Source organism: Elephas maximus, chromosome 18 (assembly GCF_024166365.1).
Source record: "Elephas maximus indicus isolate mEleMax1 chromosome 18, mEleMax1 primary haplotype, whole genome shotgun sequence".
NCBI lineage: Eukaryota > Metazoa > Chordata > Mammalia > Proboscidea > Elephantidae > Elephas > Elephas maximus.
The window spans coordinates 27,011,712-27,034,575 of NC_064836.1; the positions used below are offsets into that span (position 1 = coordinate 27,011,712).

Here is a 22,864-nt window from a genome sequence, read left to right on the forward strand (position 1 = left end):
CCAAAATCTCGAATGCCTTTGGGGTTGCTCAGTCAGCAGCTGAGATTGAAGGGCAGGTGTGAGACCACAGGACACTGCTGCAGGGTCTCAGGCCTTTGGGAGCACAGCTTGTTTCTCCTCAGGGCAGCTGCTCCGGCCACGGCCACCTGAGTCTCTGGGCCTTGCTGGGACATCTGCCCTTTTTTCCCCAAAGAAGCCGGAAATTCTACTGTGATGTGAAACCTCCTAGTTTGAAAATATTGATGACTAGTGTTTTTTTTTTTTTTAATGTTGGGAGCTGTTTTTTTTTTTTTTTTAATGTTGGGAGCCACCAGTTCACAGCCAGGAAACCAGCCTGGGCATCCTGGACTCGCTGGCAAGAGGACAGCTTTGTTAACACCTCAGGGGCTGTGCAGAGATGGGGAAACCTTCATAACATGATTTTGCTGCCTGACTGCTTTCAGTCACGGGGCCAGGACACCCATGTTTTCCTAAAGAACAGACTTGGCACAGTTATTGTCTTCTTTGATAACCTGTTGCCGTGGAATCGATTCCAACTCACAGCAACCCTGTTGGACAGAGTAGAACTGCCCCACAAGGTTTCCAAGGAGCAGCTGGTGAATTCAAACTCCAGCCTTTTGGTTAGCAGCCGAGCTCTTAACCGCTGTGCCGCCAGGGCTCCTCTTCTTTGATAGCGAGTGTTAACGCGTCCGATTCGTGGTGGGGTCTTGTTTATTCAGTGCTTATAGTTCATTGTTTTTAAACCTATTTTGAACTATTGTTTTACCGTCATCGAGATGACAGGACATACTCCCGCACACTGTCGTAATCAGACTGCTAAAGGATCAGGAAAAATGCAGTGTCCATTTAGAAAGCACGCGTGCTGTGGTCCTGGCTCCAGTGGTGATGGAAATAGGTCTTCAGTGATTGATCAGGGTGGCACTGGCCCCGGTAATCTCTGAGTAATCATCAGTGTGCTCTTCTCTTCTCGCAGCCCTAAGCTAGAAACAATTGGTGAAGTGACTCCTGGGCTTTAAGAATGGGTGTGGCTGCAAACGAGACTGGGCAAAGTTACTGAAAACCGTCTTATACCTGGTACAGTACTAAAGATTTTGTGTTTACCTTTCCTCCAGGCCTCCTCACCTTTGACTCACCTGAGCAGAGCCAGCCACCCTCCGCACATTGATAGGGTGCCCCAGCCCCGAGCCAGGTGTGGGGAGGACCCTCCGCCCCAGCCTCGAGCCAGGTACCTGGGGAGGAACCTCCACCCCAGCCGGGTGCGCTGGGAGGACCCTCCGCCCCAGCCTTGAGCCAGGTGTGTGGGGAGGACCCTCTGCCCCAGCCAGGTGCACTGGGAGGACCCTCCGCCCTCACGCAGCTGCGCGTCCTAGCCGGCGCTGTGGTAGTCAGTCCCCTGAGATGAGTGTGAGTTATGGCACAAACAGAACGTGGTTTTTCTGCCAGCTTGAGAACGAGAGTCAAAGTCAAACTCTGAACATAAAGGAAGTGACTTTTTGGGAATGCATCAGTCCAGGTTGGGCATGCTGGGCAGAGCTGGGTGAGAAAGAACCAGGTGCTCCCGGCTGAGGAGCGAGGTGGCTGAGCGTTGCCAGCCTACTCCTGGACACCAGCTTGAGATCCTGCCGAGGTTCTTGTCCCTGCAGTGTTGGGGCCCAGCCGAGAGCATATCAGAGCAGAAGTTAACATCAGTAGTTAAAGCAAAGTGGGCCCAGAAAGAAGTAGACTAAAGAGAGCTAATAAGCAATGATTAATTAGGGTGGCGTTGGCCCCGATAACCTCTAAGTAAAAGTGACCTCACTTCATCCCTGTCTGCATAATGGGTGGCATTATTTACCCCAAAAATATGTGTTGTACATGGACAAATCTGGAGGGTGTTACGCTAAGTGAAGTCAGTCAATCACAAAAGAACAAATACTGTATGAAATCACTATTATAAAGACTCATGAAAAGATTTACACACAGAAAGAAACAATCTTTGATGATTACCAGGGAGGGGAGGGGTGAGGAGGAAAAAACACAATAGATAAGGGGTAACTTTGGTGAAGGGTAGGACAGTACACAATACTGGAGAAGCCAGCACAACCTGTACAAGGCAAGGTCATAGAAGCTCCATAGACACGTCCAATAAGGGACCGAATTGCTGGGATGGAGGGCTGTGGGGACCATGGTCTTGGGGACATCTAGCTCAATTGGCATGACATGGTTTATAAAGAAAATGTTCTACATTCCACTTTGGCAAGTAGTGTCTGGGGTCTTAAAAGCCTGTGAGTGGCCCTCTTAGATACTCCACTGGTCCCACCCCATCTGGAGCAAGGGAAAATGAAGAAAACCAAGGGACACAAGGCAAAGATTAGTCCAAAGGACTAATGGACCACAACTACCACAGCCTCCACCAGACTGAGTCCAGCACAAGTAGATGGTGCCTGGCTACCACCACTGACTGCTCTGACAGGGATCACAATACAGGGTCCCGGGATAGAGCTGGAGAAAAATGTAGAACAAAATTCTAACTCACAAAAAAAGACCAGACTTACTGGTCTGACAGATACTGGAGAAACCCTGAGAGTATGGCCCCTGGACACCATTTTAACTCAGTACTGAAGTCGCTCCTGAGGGTCACCCTTCAGCCAAAAATTAGGCCCATAAAACAAAGCAAGACTAAATAGCTATACCAGCCCAGGGGCAAGGACTAGAAGGCAGGAAGGGACAGGAAAGCTGGTAATGGGGAATCCAAGGTCAAGAAGAGGAGAGTGCTGGCACGTTGTGGGGTTGGCAGCTGATGTCACAAAACAATATGTGGATTGCTTAATGAGAAGCTAATTTGCTCTGTAAACCTTCATCTAAAGCACAATAAATATGTGTGTGCGTGTGTGTGTGTGTGTGCGTGTGTGTGTGTGTGTGTTGTAAATCCTAACCTCTATGCCAGTGGTTGGCCCGGAGCCCTGGTGACACCGTGGTTAAGAGCTCATCTACTAACCAAAAGATCGGCAGTTCGAATTCACCAGCTGCTCCTTGGGAACCTTATGGGGCAGTTCTACTCTGTACTGTAGGGTCACTGTGAGTCAGGACAACAGGAAACAAGTGAGCAGAGGAGAGAGGGGGTAAGATAGAAGCCAGGACACATGGAGATCTCCAAGGCACCAGGAAGCAGAAGCTGAAGAAACAAAGACCTTCCCCCAGAACTGACAGAGATAGCCTCCCCTAGAACCAGCGCTCTGAATTCAGACTTCTAGCCTCCTAAAATAAGAAGAAATAAATTTCTATTAAAGCCATCCGCTTGTGGTATTTCTGTTATAGCAGCACCAGATAACTAAGACACTCCCTGTTTCCAAGTCATGAGTGGAGCTTTGATCTGCCTACGGCCATTTCTTCATCTTAAGCTTTGCGAGCTGTGTGTTTCCAAGAAGTTCCAGGCGGTGGTTAACCTCCGTGCACTGGGGAAAGATTGAGGTAATAAGGGAACCGGAGTTAATGGGATTGAAAGCACACATGGAATTTAACAAACAAGATGAAATCTTGTATGAACCCTGACCTCTTCCTCCGCTTTCCCCCTCCATCAGTGATTTTCCTGTAAGATAGTGTCTTATTTCAGATTTAGACTTCTCAGTGGTTGGACAACTGGCACCTGCCTGATTTCTCCGGGGAACCCTGATAGAATCTTCAAAGCCCATTAGAAAATCAACATATGGCCATTATCTTAAGCTGTCTGCTTAAGTCTTCTTTTAAATAGGGGCCGCTCCCTGTGACCCAGCAAATTTTAACGGTACTCAGTAGATTCCTGAGCCCGAGCTGGCCTCCCCTGAGCCCATTCCCTGACTACTGCTGGAAGTGAACAAGACAGAAATTGCTTGAAAGCTAACAAACATGAGAATATCTCTCCTCTTCTGTTTCTGACATTTAACCATCATGAAGGAGCCAAAAGAAAATTGAGAAGCAAATCACGACACTGCTTAGATAAATGCTGTGCGAACTCTGATCACGGATCTCGTTAGCAAAAGATTTCTGAGTATATCTGCTGATAAAATCACTTAATTTCTAAGTTCTATGCAAGTTCTACTATACATTAGGTGTCTTATAAAGCATACCCTAAAAATTGGCATTTAAGATAGACCAGGTGAATGTATGGAAGTGGACTGTGTTCGTCCCACACCTGAAGGACTGTCTTGAAGACACCCTAGACCCACAGGAAGAAGTACCAGGAGTCCCACAGGGTAGCGATGCCTTAGAGCTGCCCACTGGTGGTGTGGTCACTACAGGACCTGGGCATCCTGCGAGCTCCCCCAGAGCAAGGAGACTCACCTGGGCTGTGTCTGGTGCCCTGTGAGCACGCACAGGCCCTGGAGCACAGCACTACCCAAGATGCCTGTGAGCAAGTGCCCCTACCAACACCGTGCTGCCACCTGTGACCACACGAGAGCCAGGGCAGTGCACAAACCAGAGACAGGATGGCCTCAGCAGTAACACAGCGGCCAAGGCCAGTCAGTCCTGGCTCTTTGCATCCCAGGGACCCCCCGGGGCAGGCCCCCAAACTTCAGGGTTGCTGAATTCTGTAAGCGTGTCCCACATTGGTGGTGTGGCAGGGGCATTGTCCTCATGAAGCGCTCAGTGTAGGAGGTAACCAAGCAAGGATATTGGTGTTATTACGCCAGGCAGACTGTGGGGAGAGCTGGGGGTCACTGGGGTTAAAGGAAGAAGAGAAACTTTAGCTGGGGGCAAGCCTACTGGAGGAATGGTACATGGATGGGCTTTCAAGGATGAATAGGAGTTTAAAGGTAGAATTGACAGAAGGCAGGAGCCAGCTGAGGGAACCCAAGGGGAGCAGTGGGCACTGTGGTCAGAGAAGGAGGTTCCATTGCCGTGCTGGTGCCAGCTGCCTCCTCACTAGGCACCTTGCTTCCACCTTCACCCCTCACTCTATTCTGAACCAGAAACCGGAGTGATTCTGTTAGTGCAGAAGTCAGATCATGACCCTCCAATGACTCCCACCTCAGTCAGAATACACGCCAGCGTCCTTCTAGGGAACTAAAGTTCTCAGTGCTCTCCCCAGCCCCCGTGTGTCTCCTGCAGCCTCCTGGGCCCTCCACGTGCCAGGATTCTCAACTGTGCGTCTTTGCACCTGCTGTTCCCTCGGCCTGGAGTCCTGTTCCCACAGCTCGCTCACTCCCCTCCATGCCACCTTCTCAAGGATGCCCTTCCTGGCTAGTCTTTCTAAACTTTCAGCATCCCCTTTTCCAAACTTCTATCCTTCCCTTCTGCTTTATTGCCAGGATGTATCATTATCTAAACATACTGTGTACTCCGCTCTTTTATCCTTGTGTATTGCCTTTCTCTCCAGGTAGAATGTAAGCTCCATGAAGGCAGGGATTGTTTTCAGTTTTGTTCACTACCAAATCCCCAGCACCTAGAACAGTGTCTGGGAGAATAGATAGATGCGTGGATGGATGGATGGATGGATGGACGGACGGACGGGCGGACGGACAGGTGGATACGTGGGTGGGTGAGTGGATGGATGGATGGGTGGTTGGGTGGATGGATCAGTGAGTGAGTAGATGGATCGATGGATGGATGGGTAGTTGGATAGGTAGATGAGTGGATGAATGGATGGATGGGTGAGTGGATGGATGGATGCATGGATGGATGGATGAATGGGTGGGTGGGTTGGTGGGTGGATGGGCAGGTGGATGGATGGATAGGTAGATGGATGGTTGGATGAGTGAGTGGATGGATGGATGGGTGGGTTAATGGGTAGATGAGTGGATGGATGGGTAGATAAGTGGGTAGATTAGTGGGTGGACAGGTGGATGGATGGATACTTACGAGCAGTGAGAAGTCACTGAAGTTTTTGTAGTAGAGGAATGTGATCCAAGCTTGGCTTTGGGAAATTTTTTGTGGTGGAAATGTACAGAGTTTATCGGCACAATAAGAAATTGGCCACAGTGAGGCCGGTTAGAAGGTTGCAGAGTTACGGGGAGCTGCCTCAAGTGGTGCTGTAGGAGTGCGAAGCAGAGAGGAAGGTGAGGAGGACATCCTAGGTGGCCTGGACAGTCCAGCTGGAGGGACTGAAAAAACAGAGACACCCGTCTCAGAAATGGAGAAATGCACTGCAGTGCTGAGGGGCACTGCCACCAGGCCATCAGGGGAGAGCCCTGGCTCCCTTAAGACAGTGCTACCCTGAGCTGTGATGTGCTTATCTGTGAACTGGGGAGGAGAAATGCAGCTAACACACCCTGCTAGATACTTCAGGTGGTTCAGTCCTCACCACAGCTCAGTGGAGGACTAGAACCTTCTGTTCAATGAAGCCTTTAGCATTCGAAATGATAAAGGTGAAGAAAGTTGCTTGTTGTGTTTTTACTTTGTGTAATCACTTAGGCTGGAGAAACAGTGCCCCAAGTTAGAAAGAACAGGAAACAACAATAAAATCATTCCATTATCTCAGAACCTGAAAGGCCAATAAAATCTAAGTCTCATTCCTGTTAAAGATGAATTCCGTGACTCCATTTATCTTCTTCAGGTGTCGCTCTCCTTTCCAAGAGGTCTTTAGAAGGTGCCACATTTCTCCCCTCGGTTTTGGTCTGCCCATCAAAGTCAAAACCCACTTTCTCTGATCAGTTCCTTTTGTACAGTGTCAGCCAGTGGCACATTCTTGCCACATTGTAAACTCCTTGGGGTTTGTAATGGAAGCGCTGAGGTAATCCTGACTATGTTGCAGGAATGCTGTAATGGGAACGATGGAATTCACATAAACCTCAGGTTTTCATCGCTGAAAATAGAAACTTCTTAATGAAAGTATGCTCTCACTGGAGCCAGAGGAGGCAAATGCAGGTTAAAAAGATTCTTTTATGATTTTTACAGTGTGAATGGAAGAAATGTAAAACATCTGAAGCTTTGCGGTAACTAAGACATTTAATTTCTGTTTTAACTCCTGGTTTCAGTTTTACCGCTCTGAGTGCAGTTTTTAGTATGCTTTTTTTCAGGAGTTTTAAGAAGCTCTGTATTGCTGTGGGCACTCCTTCCTCTGCATCACTTAAATCCGACTCCCAAGCAAGAATCAAGAATGTACTTGTCTCCCAAACCACCAAGAGATACACAATAGGAAGTCAGCTTGTTTTAGACTTCCTTTGGATCCGTTTTTATTCTCTGTGGGGCAGAGAGCTATTTACAAAGTAAATGTTGCAAAGGAGGTTTAGAAACCCAAGTTCACGTATGAGACAAGGCGTCATGAGCAAGAACTGTCAGATTAGCAGATGAAGGGAAACTGAGGTGAGCTTAAGCAGTGTCCAGCTTGGTGCCCAGCTTCCTTGGCCAGTGGGGTGTCAGAGCAGTGACATGGAGCTGTGTCACTCAGGGTGATGTGCTCTGAAAACCCTAACCTGCTCCATACCTCTCACACCTGAGGTGACGGATGCTAGGTGTCCTCGCCCCTGCTCCAGTTGCCGGGATACTTGTGACCCAGGATTTTTGCCAGATAGCCCTGGTTCCAGCGTCCCACGCTCAGCAGCCACCACTCTGACCAGCCCCTATTCCTGATCTAACCTTGCAAGTTCACTAAACTCAAGTCAGGTGGAAGGTAAAATCAGTTCAAAGGCAGGTACATATTTCCAAATTTGGTTGGGCTTTGCGGGCAGCCTAGGGAAAGAGTTCTCATTTAAAGAGTTAAACAGCCTTCAGCTACCTTCCTATTCTGTTTTCTCACCCATAATAAAACCAAAATTATAAATTTGGTGAGCCGAGTACTAGTGTCTCAGATGAACAGGAATGTTGCAGTCGACTGAACAGGGCCTTATGTTATAACCAAGAAGAAAATAAACGTGAATTAGCCCTGGTGGTGCAATTGGTTAAGTGCTTGGCTGCTAACTGAAAGGTCTGCAGTTCGAACCCACCAGCTGCTCCATGGGAGAAAGATGTGGCGGTGTGCTTCCCTTCAGATTACAGGAACCCCAATGGGGCAGTGCTGCTCTGTCCTGTGAGTCAGAATCAACTCGAAGGCAACGGGTTGGGTTTGGTTTGATCCCCCTTTAACTCTGTTTGCCACTGTGGAGATGGGGAGGAAGAGAGAGAGATAAGAGCGCTTCAGAGAAGTCCCCAGCTTCCGTGGACAAGAGGAATACAGCCCTGCGTCTCCAGCCCCAGTGCCCACGCCACATACACCGCACACATACACACCCCACATACACTATACACACACCACACACATACGCACCACACACACCACACACACACCATACACACACCACCCACACACCACCCACATGGCACACACACACCACACACACACCCACCACATACATACACACCACATATACACCACACACACACCATACACACACACCACCCACACGGCACACACATACACACCACACACACCATACACACACACCATACACACACACCACACGCACACCACACATACACACCACACACACCATACACACACACCACACACACACCACACACCATACACACACACCACACACCATACACACACACCACACACACCCACCACACACACCACACACACACCACACACACACCACACACACACACCATACACACACCACACACATACACACCACACACACACCATACACACACCACACACACACCACCCGCACGGCACACACATACACACCACACACATACACACCACACACATACACACCACACACATACACACCACACACACCATACACACACACCACACACACACCATACACACACACCACACACACACCATACACACACACCACACACACACCACACACACACCATACACACACCACACACACACCATACACACACCATACACACACCACACACACACCATACACACAAATGCCACACACACACCATACACACACCACACACACCACACACACACCCACCACACACCCACCACACACATATACTCCACATACACACACACACCCACCACACACCCACCACACACACACACCCACCACACACCCACCACACACACACACCACACACATAACACACCACATACACACCACACACACCATACACACACCACACACATACACACCACACACACCCACACACACGCCACACACACACCACACACACACCATACACATGCCACACACACACCATACACACGCCACACACACCCCATACACACGCCACACACGCACCACACACATACACACCACACACACACCCACCACACACCCACCACACACCCACACACCACACACACACCACACGCACACCACACATACACACCACACACACCGTACACACACCACACACATACACACCACACACACACCACACACACACCCACCACACACACACCATACACACCACACACATACACACCACACACACACCATACACACACCACACGCCACACATACACACCATACACACACCACACACACCATACACACACCACACACACACCGTATACACCACACCCACACCATACACATGCCACACACATACACCATACACACACCACACACACACACCACACTCACACCATACACACCACACACTACACACCACACACACACCACACCCACACCACACACACGCCACACACACCATACACCACACACACACGCCACACACACACGCCATACACACGCCACAGACACACCACACACACACCCCACACACCACCACCGCACTCTGCACTGGCTTCCAGGACAGGAAGTGCAGCCCGTTCAAGGCAAATGCTGGGCATCTTGGAGTCCCACCACTACGGCCAGCTCCCCGGGTGTCTGTGTGTATACCATTGTGTTCTCCGTGTTCTCCAACGTGCTAGAATCCATGCATTTAACGCTTTTCTGGTTGAGAGTTCCCGGCACTCTGGCAAAGCAAACGCCGTAACTGGTTCCTTACAGAACCCACAGTTGGCAGCAAGTCTCAGCGCATTGAAATTAAGCAATGCACACTCATGGAAGAAGTCTTTGATTTCCTTTTTTGGAGGGATAAATGTTCTGGTTTGTTTTTTCCTGTTCCGTGTATTCTTTTTAATTATTGGCTGGCTTTAATGATTCATTGAAGTTAATTTTTAAATGTGAATGGTAGGGTTCTGTTTAACTTTTGAAGGTTAGGAGATGTCCCTGTGTGCTCCTAGACTGTTGTTAGCTGTCATTGCGTAGGCCCGACTCGTGGTGACCCCATGCACGAGATTGGACCACTGTGATCCATAAAGTTTTCAATGGCTGATTTTTGGAAGTAGAACACCAGGCCTTTCTTCCTAGTCTGTCTTAGTCTGTATTGGCTGGGAATGGAACCAGGGTCTCCGGCACAGAAAGGGAGAATTCTACCACTGAACCGCCACTGCCTGCACCCCTAGACTTGCTGTTGTTGTTCGGTGCCGTCGAGTTGGTGCTGACTCACAGTGGCCCTGTGAACAACAGAATGAAACACTGCCAGTCCTGCACCATCCTCACAATCACTGTTACAGTTGAGCCCATTGTCACAGCCACCGTGTCAATCCATCTCGTTGAGGGTCTTCTTTCTCCCTGACCCTCTACTTTACCAAGCATGATGTCCTTCTCCAGGGACTGATCCCTCCTGAGAATATGTCCAAAGTATGTGAAGTATAGTCTCGCCATCCTTGCTTCTAAGGAGCATTCTGGCTGTATTTTTTCTGAGACAGACTTGTTCATTCTTCTGATAGTCCATGGTGTGTTCAATATTCTTTGCCAACACCATAATTCAAAGGTGTCAATTCTTCTTTGGCCTTCCTTATTCATTGCCCAGCTTTCACAGGCATATGAGGTCGTTGAAAACACCATGGCTTGGATCAAGTGTACCCTAGTCCTCAGGGTGACATCTTTGCTTTTCAATACCTCAAAGGGGTCTTTTGCAGCAGAGTTGCCCAGTGCAATGTGTTGTTTGATTTCTTGACTGTTGCTTCCATGGGTGTTGATTAGACTAGAGAACACTTTTTGAAATCACTTTAGCACTTTCTCGATGGCAACGGGTTTTTTAGCACTTTCAGGTGTATGACAAAATTGGGGAGGGTGGAATAGACTTAGGACCCAGACTGCCACAGGCATCTAAAGTGATAAGGGGTTAAGAAATTTTAAAGAGTTGCAACCTTTTGAAAGACAAAAGCAGAGCCAGACCTGCCATCCCCATGTGCTTCTGGACCAGACCAGGAGGCTTACCTGAAAAGCACCAGCCAAGGTAACCAGCTTTGCCCTAGTACTGTACGGTCTTTCTACTGCTGCTGCTTTTCCTATGTTTGAAAAAAGCATTTCATTTGTGAGCCTCTAAGCAGGACTCCTTAGTGTGTCTTTTCTCACCTCTGGAGGCTGGATTCCTGAAAATGTTTTTCTATCTTTGCCTAAATTCAGTAGCCATTAGAAAATGATCAAAGTGTTTCTTATTCCTAGTCCTCAAACTACCATAATGAAGTTTTCAAAGGGAAATCCCAGGACTGCTTTGGGATCTCTTCCCACCATCCCATAATAAGGATGTGGAGAACAAGTGGGGATTGGGACATTCATCCAGTAAAGCTTAACTGGAAAACAACAACAACGCTGTATTTCAAAACTAATTCCATTTTTTTTCTTTAAAAAATCAGAGTTCATTGACCAGGACGGATTTCAAAACGTTTTCTCTAATTCCCCAATTTGAAACTTTCGTTGAGGTTTTCAGGAAATTGCAAGGCTGAAACAGCTCACCAAGACTTTGGTCTCCAGGTTTCCCAAAGCCTTGAGATTCCCGGGAGGGCTCGCCGCTCTTTACCACTGTGGACCTGGCCGCTCTTGCCTGTCAGGTTGTCAGTCTCCAGGCGGGTCGTCCGTTCAGCCGGGAGCGTGCTGCCTGAGCGCTGAATGGGATTACTACCAGTGGAAACTATGCTGCAAGAGAGGCTGATACAGCAGCTGCTGAGCAAACCTTGGCTGCTTTTTCCGTCCTCCCGAGGCAGAGTTAATTAGCATAGGGAAAATGACTAAGGTGCTGACGTCACCTCTTTCCAGTAGCGACTCCCAGTTTGTCCCTGTCGGCCTGCTAGCAGGCAGGACTTGACTCAGGAATTTGCTGTCCAAACAGGATGCCCTGGAAGTGGTGCTTTTTCCCCCAAGGGGCCGGCCCTAGGTGCTTTATAAAGGCTGGCTCGGGAAGGAACCTGCGGCTCCTATAAAGGAACGTCACTCAGGACGTGACTCCAGGTCCCAGTAAGAAAGCAGGATGCACTTCAGAACCTTCAACTACAGCTTTAGCTCGCTCGTTGCCTGTGTGGCAAACAGCGATGTCTTCAGCGAAAGTGAAACCAGGGTAAGGCTCCTGACTAACATCGTGGGATTTCAGAGAGTTGAACGACTTTGCCTTAATGGGGATTATTAACCGAAATATTTGGGGGAGTGCAGCTCTCTTGTCGATTTTGGAGTTTTGAAGTAAATCCAAAGTGCTTTTAGCTTGGAAAAAGCAAAAACTACACAGCGAAGGAATTTCTAAAGATCTCTATTTGAAAACATCCAGGTCCTTGACCAAATACTACTACTAAAGGCAGGGTTTGGGCGTTTCTGAGTCGGAATCAACTCAGTGGCAACTGGTTTGGTTGGTTTTGGTTTTATGTTGGAAGTAAGATTTCAGATGGTTGAGTTTCACAGCCAGAACTCAGAGTGACTTGATTTTATCTTAGGAACTAGATACTGGAAAGATCTTTGCATGCTTTGCCAGTAGTTCCCAGGGTCTGTCCCAGAGACTACAGGCCTCTCCAGTAGAGAAATTGGTCCGTCGTAGCAAATGATAGAGTGGCTAAGTCACCCAAGTGCGGGGTAAGGGTACTTCCTGGGGAGCAGCTCTGCTCTCCACGATAATTAATGTGTAGTTTTCTCCCTCGTTTGATTACAATATGAGATTTTTCATCAAATAACTGCTCAGCTATATAACTGATCTTTAATAATATCGTATACGATGAATCCTGTATGCTGTGTTTAGGGGGTGTTGTTTGTGTTATTTATATGCTTCTAGCCAAAGCCATATCGGTACAGGTGAATATGTATCTGGTGGTGCAGCAGGTAAAGTGATTGACTGCTAACCAAAACGTTGGCAGTTTGAAGCCACCAGCCACTCGGAGAAAGAAAGATGTGGCAGCCTGCTTCTGTAAAGATTTACAGCCTAGTGGTTGCTGCGAGTCGGAATTGACTTGACAGCATTGGATTTTGGGCATCTGTCTATATAAAATTTAACTCCATAATTGTATACAATGCTTTTGGGCTGGAACCAGGTTTTGAACTAGGTTGTAGAACAATCTAGGTGTGAAAGTACTACACAGAGCACACACATACTTGGCTCTCTGTGCCACAGATTCAAAGTGTTCAATATCAGACTCAACGTGAGTAAAATAGCTGTTTCCTTTAACTAAGCAGAGATGCCATACAACAACTGTAATAACTAAATGTCAATTATTTGAAGAGTTATGATTATTTTATAAGAGAATAGTCTAATCATGATAACATGGATTGAACAGATAAGGTAATTTCTCTTGTGTCCTGGGCCTCGGCCCTGGCTTGTATTCTAAGAGTATTCATCAAAGCCGTCTCACCTAACTTCTGAGGCGAAACTTCAGAACGAAGCACTTGGTCACGGTGCTTATTGATGAGGTCATGTGAAATTCCAGATTTACTAAGCACACCCTTCTGCCAGAAAGTTGCCCATGCTCGAGAGGTGGAGAGAAGTATGAGGCAGCCTTTACAAACACCCTCCCAGAGTAGTCACAGAAAATTTCATCAGCTGAAGACAAGCCTGGTGGCGCCACAGTTAAGGGCCTGGCTGCTAACCAAAAAGTCGGCAGTTGCAATCTACCAGCCACTCCTTGGAAACCCTATGGGGCAGTTCTACTCTTTCCTATAGGGTCGCTAGGAGTTGGAATCCACTTGATGGCAACAGGTTCTTTTTGTTTGTTTTTAAAGAAAACCAGGGAAATGCAAGAACAGTAAGTTTGTGAGTTGTTCCCTTCTCCCTTAACAAATCAGCAGCCCCTCCACAGGTGGATGCGGGACCTGGCAGCCTATCCTGGGCAGGTATGCCTTTGCTTTTTCCTCCCCTGAGCCTTCTCTACCCACCCTACCCCCCCCGCCCTGGAAGCTGTCTGCCTGTCCTATTTAAAATCCTCTCTCCAGTCTGCACTTACACCATGCTTTCTGCAGGTGTTTCCCAATACTCAAGGGCTCAGTTTCCCCTTCTGCATGACCATGAGATCGTGGGCCCCTGCTGCTCAGATTCTAGCTCTTACCCACCCCCTGTGCCTTTCGGCCAACTCCCAGTACAGGCCCTGAGTGTTTGGTCTGAGAAGTCTCAGAAACATGGCTACTAAAACCCCTTGCGATCACCAGAAACCTCCCCTGCCCACTGACTCTCCCAGAACCCTGAGGAATCACGGTGGACTGCCCAGCTCTCCCAACCTGCACCCCACCCTGCCCTGCCCCACCCTACCTCACCAGGACCTGGCCCAGGGGCCTCTGCAGAGCTTCTCAGAAAAGAGTCGAAGCTAATGAGCTCTGTTGTTTGAATCTAAGCTTGCAGTCTTTGAACTTTGGCTTTTCATTCTAAGAGCTCATAAGATTTCATAATTTTCACTAATCCCTGTAACACTGGAGCTAGATGCTTACAGGTATTAAAGCCACGACACAGAAATGGGTCCACTTGCAGTGTGTTGTTTTTTAAACCAGGATTATTTTAGAGTCAAAAAATAACACTGAGATAAAAGCAGGAGTGAGTTTTTTTTAAACCACTCTCTCTACATTAAGAAACACAAAGCTTTTTATTAACTTCATCGTTTTCCTACTCAGTAAAAATGGTTTTCTCGTGAGAAGGCAGAGGGGGACAAGAGCTGGCTGAATGGACACGGGGAATACAGCGTGGAGAGAAGGAGTGTGCTATCTCATTAGGGGGAGAGCAACTAGGGGTACATAGCAAGGCGTGTATGACTTTTTATATGAGAGACTGACTTGACTTGTAAACTTTCACTTAAAGCACAATAAAAATAAATTAAAAAAATGTTTTTCTCAAATTAGCTTCAGTGCTTTTAATCCCTAAAGAAGTATTTTTGTCTTCACTTGGGCTGAGAACTGTTACTCAGAGTCTTTCTAGAGCTGATAGGGCCTTGTTTTATGGAAGGAAGCTAAGGCCAGAGGCTGTGACTTTCCTAAGTGGGCTGAGAAAGGGGGCCTGTGCCCATTAACAAGACGGTGTTTGCTTAGCACTCCAAGCTGGGGGAGGAGGGGGGTGGGTGGCAGTGGTGCTTGGGGTTAACTAGACTAGAGAAGGTCACTGGACAGAGAAAGTGGCAGGCATGGGGGGGACCAAATTACCAAACTGTACCCCCTTGGAAAATACTCTACTTTAAAAAGAATGTTTCTAATAGTATAAAAAGTGCTTAAGTTTTGATCATTGTTCTGCTTATGAAATGCAGTTCCATAAACCATACAATCTTACTTTCTTATACCCACTGCCATTAAGTCAATTCTAACTCATAGTGACCCTGTAGGACAGAGTAGATCTGCCCCATAGGGTTTCCAAGGCTGTAAATCCTTATGGAAGCAGACTGCCACATCTTTCTCCCACAGAGCAGCTGGTGAATCCAAACTGCCAACCTTTGGGTTGTAGTTGAGCGCTTTCACCACTGTGCAACCAGGCCTTCTGTTTCTTACACAGCCACCTGCAAACCAGTAAGCAGTTGTCGATTCCGACTCACATGCTGCAGAGTAGAACAGCTCCCTAGGGTTTTCGTGGCTGTGACCTGTCAGAAGCAGATCTTTCTTCCAAGGCATCTCTGGGTGGGTTTCCAAACACTTAACCTTTTGCACCACCCAGGGACCCCATCCAGCCACCTCTCTTGGGGCTAAAAGAGCAGAAGGCGCAGTGTATCGTCAGAAGAAAAGCCGATTCTCTATCTTCTCTAAGAGAGAAGCTCCCCATTCTGGAGATGACTGATGATTCACTTCCTCCTCTGTACGCAGTGTAATGCGGGGGCCTAGTCAAGGATATTTGGGTAAATTTTAACTTCTTTTGTTATTATTATCATTTTTCAGGCCAAGTTTGAATCGCTGTTTAGGACATATGACAAAGATATCACCTTTCAGTATTTTAAGAGCTTCAAACGGGTCAGGATAAACTTCAGTAGCCCTTTATCTGCAGCAGACGCCAGACTTCAGCTGCATAAGACTGAATTTCTGGGAAAGGAAATGAAATTGTATTTTGCTCAGGTAAGTCGGGTTTGTTGGTGTGCTGTTCCTCCCTCCCACTGTGTTTTTGGAAGCAGCTGAGACTTAGATTACATTACACATTGATTTCTTCTTGTTGAACCCCAAGAATTCATGTTGAGAAAGGCAAAATTTATACTCTAAGTTTCCAGTATCTCATCTACCTTAGGAAAACATCGAGGTGTGTTTGAAAGCAGCCTCACGATGTCCCCTGGTCGTCTTGAGTTGTGGCCAGTGCCAGGTGAGCAGGGGAAGGCTGTGAAGTGAGGTACTGAGGCAGGGTTGTGGCCTGGCTGCTCTGGGGCCCTCACAAATGTGCACGGCTGGTTTTCACACTGAACTTGCTGGAGGGTTCTGACTAGTGACATATTCCAGCCCGAGCAGAGGCGGAGGTTCAAGCTCCGTGTGGTTCTCAGCAAACAGCAACCTGCTCTCCCTCCCCTGGTGGGAAAAGTCAGTGTCCTCTCAGCCCTCAGGGAAGCAGCAGTCTGCAAACACCACACACACCAAGGTAGGGCTGCCAGCCCTGGCCCCAAAGAAAATGCAGAAAATGGGTGGCCCAGACTGGTAGCTGACGCTAAGGAGCCCAGCCCTGGGGGCACTCACAGGTTTGCTTTTTCCTCCTGCTCACCACCCTCATGAGCCCTGGTGGTGCAGCAGTTAAGAGCTCAGCTTTAACTAAAGGGTCAGCATTTTGCATCCACCAGCCACTCCTTGGAAACCCTATGGGGTAGCTCCCCTCTGTCCTTTGGGGTTGGAATGAGTCAGAATCAGCTGGTGACCCACCTGCCAGGCAGCCCACAAAATTCCACATGAAGATGGCCCTGGGGCTGGAGGGGGTGGGGAAGGAGCTTCTAGGGTGCTGTTCAGCTGTGCGAGCAAGCCCCACTCAGGCTGTGAGCCCCCGCACCAGGATGGCAGTGGGTCCCCACCAGGCTTTCTGCCAGTGGAGGAAAGCTTTCCTGACTCCAGGCCAGAAAGCAAAATGCCTTGACAGAATGAACCAAGGGCCAGCCCGCCCAGCAGGTTCCCTGAAAATTAAAGCAGGCTGGGATGCGCTGCCCCCTAGTGGTCATTGGGCCAAGTGTGGCAGGTGCAGCTTCCCCTGTGGGCCATGCTTTCCTGTATTTGGCAGGCCTTTTGGGTTTCTTTAATGAGTAAGGAAATCCTGGTATGTAGTGGTTAAGTGCTACGGCTGCTAGCCAAAGGGTCGGCAGTTCGAATCCACCAGGTGCTCCTTGGAAACTCTATGGGGCAGTTCTACTCTATCCTATATTCGACAGCAGCAGGTTTTTTTTTTTTCTATGAATAAGGGAAACCCTGGTGGCGTAGTGTTTTAGTGCTACAGCTGCTAACCAAGAGTTCAGCAGTTCGAATCTGCCAGGCGCTCCTTGGAAACTCTATGGAACAGTTCTACTCTGTTCTATAGGGTCGCTATGAGTCGGAATCTATTCGACGGCAGTGGGTTTGGTTTGGTTTTAAGGAAATCCTGGAAGCGCAGTGGTTAGGAGCCTGGCTGCTAACCAAAAGGTTGGCAGTTTGAACCCACCAGCCACTCCTTGGAAGCCTTATGGGGTGGCTCTACCCTGTCCTATTGGGTCACTATGAATTGGAACCGACTCAGGGTCAACTGGGTTTTGGTTTCCTATGAATTACTTCTTAGCACTTTCCTGACTTTTTTCTGATCATAAAAGCAACACATGTTCATTTGAAAATTTGGGGGAAAATGTAAAAGTATAAAGAAAAACAAAACTGGTAAGCTTTTGAAGTAGGTTGTTTCCAAATAGCCTTCTAATCATAGGGATAATTACTAAGACCTAACTAGGATCATGGAGCCCGGTGGTGCAGTGGTCAAGAGCTTGGCTGCTAACCAAAAGGTCAGGAATTCAAATCCATCAGCCACTCCTTGGAAACCCTATGGGGCAGTTCTGCTCTGTCCTATAGGGTTGCTATAAGTCAGAATCCACTTGACAGCACTGGGTTTTCTAACCTTGAAGTCAGTGGCTTTAGTCTTTCCATTTATACTAAAATCATCTCTGTAATTTTCTGTCAGTTGAGCTCAAGTGTAATCACTTTAGTCCCTGTGGGTCCTGCGCCCCCGAAAGTGGCTCCAATTGCACTTGTACCATAACCAGAGTTCACACCCCTATTTCCTTCCCCTTCAACCATTTTAGGGTTCATCCTTGAAATCACTTTGGTTTTGTCCCCTCACACCTGTCACCCTGAGCTGTTATTAAGTACTGGTGCGTTACTTCAGGCTGCCCCTCGCTAAACGGACATGTATTTCTTTATCTTCTCAGACTTTACACATAGGAAGTTCACATCTGGCTCCGCCAAATCCTGACAAGCAGTTTCTGATCTCTCCTCCTGCCTCTCCACCCGTGGGTTGGAAACAAGTGGAAGATGCCACTCCGGTCATTAACTACGATCTCTTATACGCTATCTCCAAGCTGGGGCCAGGTAAGTGCTGCTGTCAGGCCGGGAGGGCCAGGAGGCAGGCAGAGGCTGTGCTGAAGGCCCTGGCCCAGGTGCTCGCTCTCTGTGCCGGGGAGCGGCTGCATCTCCATTGCTCTTGTCATCATGCATGTGGTCTACACAGCACGTTTGGTGATTTTCTGTTTATATCCTTCCATATCCCTGAAGTAGGTCCCCTGGGTGGCTCAAATGGTTTGCTGTCAACTACTGGACTTAAGGTTGGTGTTTCGAACCCACCCAGCAGTGCCTGGCGATCTGGTTCCGTAAAAACTACAACCAGGAAAACCCTACAGAACAGTTCTACTCCGTAACACATGGGGTCGCCATGAGCCGAAATCAGCTCAACAGCAATGGGTTTGGTTTTTCAGTATCACTGTAAGGAGTCCCGCAGGCGGCACAAGTGGTTAAATGCTCAACTACTAACTGAAAGGTTGGTAGTTCAAACCCAGCCAGAGGTGCCTCAGCCCCCCACGTGGGATAGAGAAGGGCAACAACCATTTTATGAGTATAAAACAGTTTCGCTTGAGTTGACTTAACGCAGCCCGATGTGTGTCAGGGTAGAACTGTGCTCCGTGGTGTTTTCAATGGCTGGCTTTTCCGAAGTAGATCACCAGGCTTTTCTTCCACAGCACCCCTAGGTGAACTTGAGCCTCCAACCTAACACAGCCAAGCACGCTAACCGTTTTCACCCAAAGTGCCTCCCACAGTCAGAGGGGTGTCAGGTGTAGCCTGAGGAGGAGTCCTGCTCCGCTGCTCCTTCCAGGTGAAGGGCATGCAGCAGTCAGGGGCTCCTCCTCACCTGCCCAGAGCTGCTGAGAAGTGTCGCACATGATGTCTTGGAGGGAAACCCCTCCCGGCCACTCTGAGGACAGATAGAGCAAGCCGAAGCAAACCCACTGCCCCTGTTTAAAATCCCTAGCATTTCTGCTCCCCCTGGCATTCCACGGGAGAGCAACCGCTCCAGCTCTCTTTTAAAACAGAATACGAGGGAGTGAGTGCATGCTTATACTGTCAGCATTATGAAGTGCTTTGCTGTGTTCACTTCTTTAATTAGCTCCATGAGGCAGGTACCATCTCAGCCCATTATACGGAGGAGAATACCGAGGTACACAGGAAGGCAAGCAGCCTGCCCACAGGCATCCAGTACTAAGTGGCCAGGCAGGCTGTCCAGAGCCCAAGCTCTTGACCACTTTGCTACCCAGCCTCCCCTCAGCCCCCAAAGACACAGGCTATCCCCATAGCCAGACAGGTACCAGAAAGTGATGCCAGGTACAAAAAGTTGAGTCCACCCTTACTGGACCAGACTGGCCTGAACCTTACTGAACCTGGCGATTCTCAGGCTGAAATGGACCCACAGAAGACTGCCTGTCCCAGGGGGCTTAGCAGCTGTTACGTGGAAAAGGATGCCTCGGTCAGAAATGCTTCCGGGGCACGTGGCCACGTGCAGCCCCGTGTCTGTGCTGTGGGACCCTGGCGTTCCCGGTGCCCTGGTGTGCACTGTGACTCTCAGTGGGGCCTCACAGGGGAGACTCAGCAGGCTCCGTTTCAACATGCACTTGTCCAACAGCATCATTTCCCGGGCCTGTGCTCGTCACACCGCGCTTTGGGGAATACTGACCTTCAGGTAGTTTAGGGTTCCTGGTAGACACGTTAAAGGGTGTGTCAAAAGCCACTTGCCGTTGAGTCACCTCTGACTCATGGCAACCCCACCTGCATCAGAGTAGATCTGTGTCCCATAGGCTTTCAATGGCTGCATTTTTGGAAGTAGATATCCAGGCCTTTCTTCTGAGATCCCTCTGGGTAGACTTAAACTGTCAAGCTTTCAGCTAGCAGCCTAGTGTGCTAACCGTTTGAACAACCCAGGGACTGTAATTAAAAAAGCCAAAAATGCATTTCCTCCACACCTTCCACATGCCTGGACTCGGCAGGGTTTGACTGTCAGCAGACTCAAGTACAGCAGTAATGTAGGTCTTCTCCTGAGTGAGCCCCTGAAGTACAGAACATGCCTGCCCGTGTCTCTCAGTCCCCACTGAAGGTACGCAGCCGCTCAGCCAAGCAGACCCCTCGATGCTTTTCCGTTCTCTTGCTCTCGGCTCTCGAGGACTTGTCCGAGTCACCTGTGATGCTTTTCTCTCCCTAGGGGAGAAGTACGAGCTGCACGCAGCCACTGACACCACGCCCAGCGTGGTGGTCCACGTGTGTGAGAGTGACCAAGAGAAGGAGGATGAGGATGAGGAGACAGAGAGGATGAAGAGACCCAAGCCCAAAATAATCCAGACCAGGAGGCCGGAGTACACCTCTATCCACTTAAGCTGAACGGGCCCTGGATGACGAGTATTCCAAACATCCTCATGGGGAGGAACCTTTGACTGTGCAAATGGCCGGTCGCAATTTGGAAATGGCAGCCGTGACCATTGTGGCAGAAATTCCAGTCCATGTTGCTCAGAAGAGAATCGAGGCTTTGTCTCCTTGCTCCAACGCTGCACATCCGTCCGTGTTCACGGCACCCCGATGTCTTGGGCCAATCACTGAGTTTGCGGTGATCGCACAAGGACATTTGGGGACGTCTTGAGAAAACCGATAATGATAGTATTTTGTACTTGTTCTTTCCTGGTAGGTTGTCATGTTTGTGCCAAGGGCAGGTTGGCCTGCGGGCCCGGGGAGAGCATTGTGTTTTCTAGCCAGCCTGCAGGGTAGAGTCCCGACTGGTCTGCAGAGGCACCATGCCGCATGTCGGTGCAGGGAGCTGGTTAACACAACAACAGCTGCAGTGCGGAAATGGTAGCGTTTTATTTTCCCCCCACGTTCTAACGTTTGTGCATGTGTATTACTGATTTTCAAAACTAATCTTTGTTCTTATGTAAAGTTACACCATTGTGTTTCACATCTTCTGGAAAGCCGGGGAAGATTTGAAAACTGTCACCCTTGCCAATCTGCGACTCTCATTTTCAACAGCGCCCCTTTTTTTACCTGGAACACATTCGCTCAGCACCCTACCCGGGGCAACATGTAACCTGTGCTTTGCAGAAGAAGTCACTCTGAAACATCCTTGTAGAATTTAGCTTACAAAATTCAGAGAATAGCAGCTTCACTGCCAACTTTTCGTGGGTGAGAAATTTTAGTTTAGGTGTTTTGAGTGAGACATTGGTTTCGTTTGTCTCTTTGAAGTGGTTGTTGGTACCCATGAATCATAGCCAGATGCTCTTTGGGGACTTTTGGTTGAGGTGGTTGATTTCGACCCCACCGAAACATCGAAATAAACTTGTAAATAGAGCTGATAGTGAATATCCATAACTGTTGTATACGGGGGCGGAAACATGGTGGTGGAAGAGTAGCGTAAGACATGTTAACCTTCCTGTGAGTTGTATGTTGTAGAAAATGCCGTTAAAACATTTTAACAGGACTTGAATCCAAAGCATGTCAAGTGGGTGGTAGCTGCGTGGTGATACCAGAGGGATGCAGTGCCTTTCCTGTTAATTCCTGATGGAATGGTACACGAGGTTAACCTTTGTCATTTTTTTCTAGTTGTAATGTGTATGTCTGGTAATAGGTATTATATTTTGGCCTTAAAAATACCATAACAGAGTGTGTCATTTTGAAATACCTAATGGCAAGTAACAATGCATGCTTTTGAAATTTGGAAGGTGGTTTTCTTCAAGAAGCAAGTATGTTTGCGTTAACTACTTTGGTGGTTCCTGTCAAGAAATGAATTGAATGTTATCAAACCTCGTTTACAGGACTTGCGGGGTGGGGGGCACGTAAGGGAGAGACTGTTGCCTAGCTGTTCAAGTGCTCCTAGTTAAGTGCTTTTAAACTGGAGAGGCTAGCCTCAAAATATTTTTTTTAACTGTGTTCTATAATAAATTGGCACAATATGCTCCTTACAGAAAAGTTATCTGTGTGTCCCTTTATTTCTAAGGCTCAGTCTGGGAACCCTTTGTATTTTGCAGTGTCTCTGTAGGGTGGGCGTGAGTTGGAATCGACTCGACAGCACACAACAACATAAGGACACATTCTTTCATCGGTTTGAGTTTAGAAATCCCAGTTTTCTGCTCTGGTTTACGCTAGGGTTTGCCACGCTGCAACGTGTCACTTAAAAAAGGGGGAAGTGGATAAAACTAGAATCAGGCCTCTGGGAATGCCCTTTTTGCAGAGAGATGATGCGATGGTGAAAGCCCCATCACCTGCAGCCC

At 48.4% G+C, this 22,864-nt stretch overlaps 1 protein-coding gene across 2 annotated transcripts in view; it reads left to right on the forward strand.

Moving 5' to 3' along the window:
- The window catches only part of RCAN1 (regulator of calcineurin 1), a 107,682-nt gene extending 85,126 nt beyond the window's left edge, over window positions 1–22,556 (forward strand). Inside the window, exons 1-4 of one of the 2 annotated variants that reach the window (XM_049857748.1) lie at window positions 11,990–12,264; window positions 16,026–16,199; window positions 18,497–18,656; window positions 20,812–22,556. In XM_049857748.1, coding sequence (XP_049713705.1) covers window positions 12,178–12,264; window positions 16,026–16,199; window positions 18,497–18,656; window positions 20,812–20,987 — 597 coding nt within the window. In that variant the 5' untranslated portion in view covers window positions 11,990–12,177 and the 3' untranslated portion in view covers window positions 20,988–22,556. Of the gene's footprint in view, window positions 1–11,989; window positions 12,265–16,025; window positions 16,200–18,496; window positions 18,657–20,811 lie in introns of those variants that run through there. The other variant, XM_049857747.1, reaches the window with a different exon arrangement.
- Window positions 22,557–22,864: the final 308 nt, after the last annotated feature.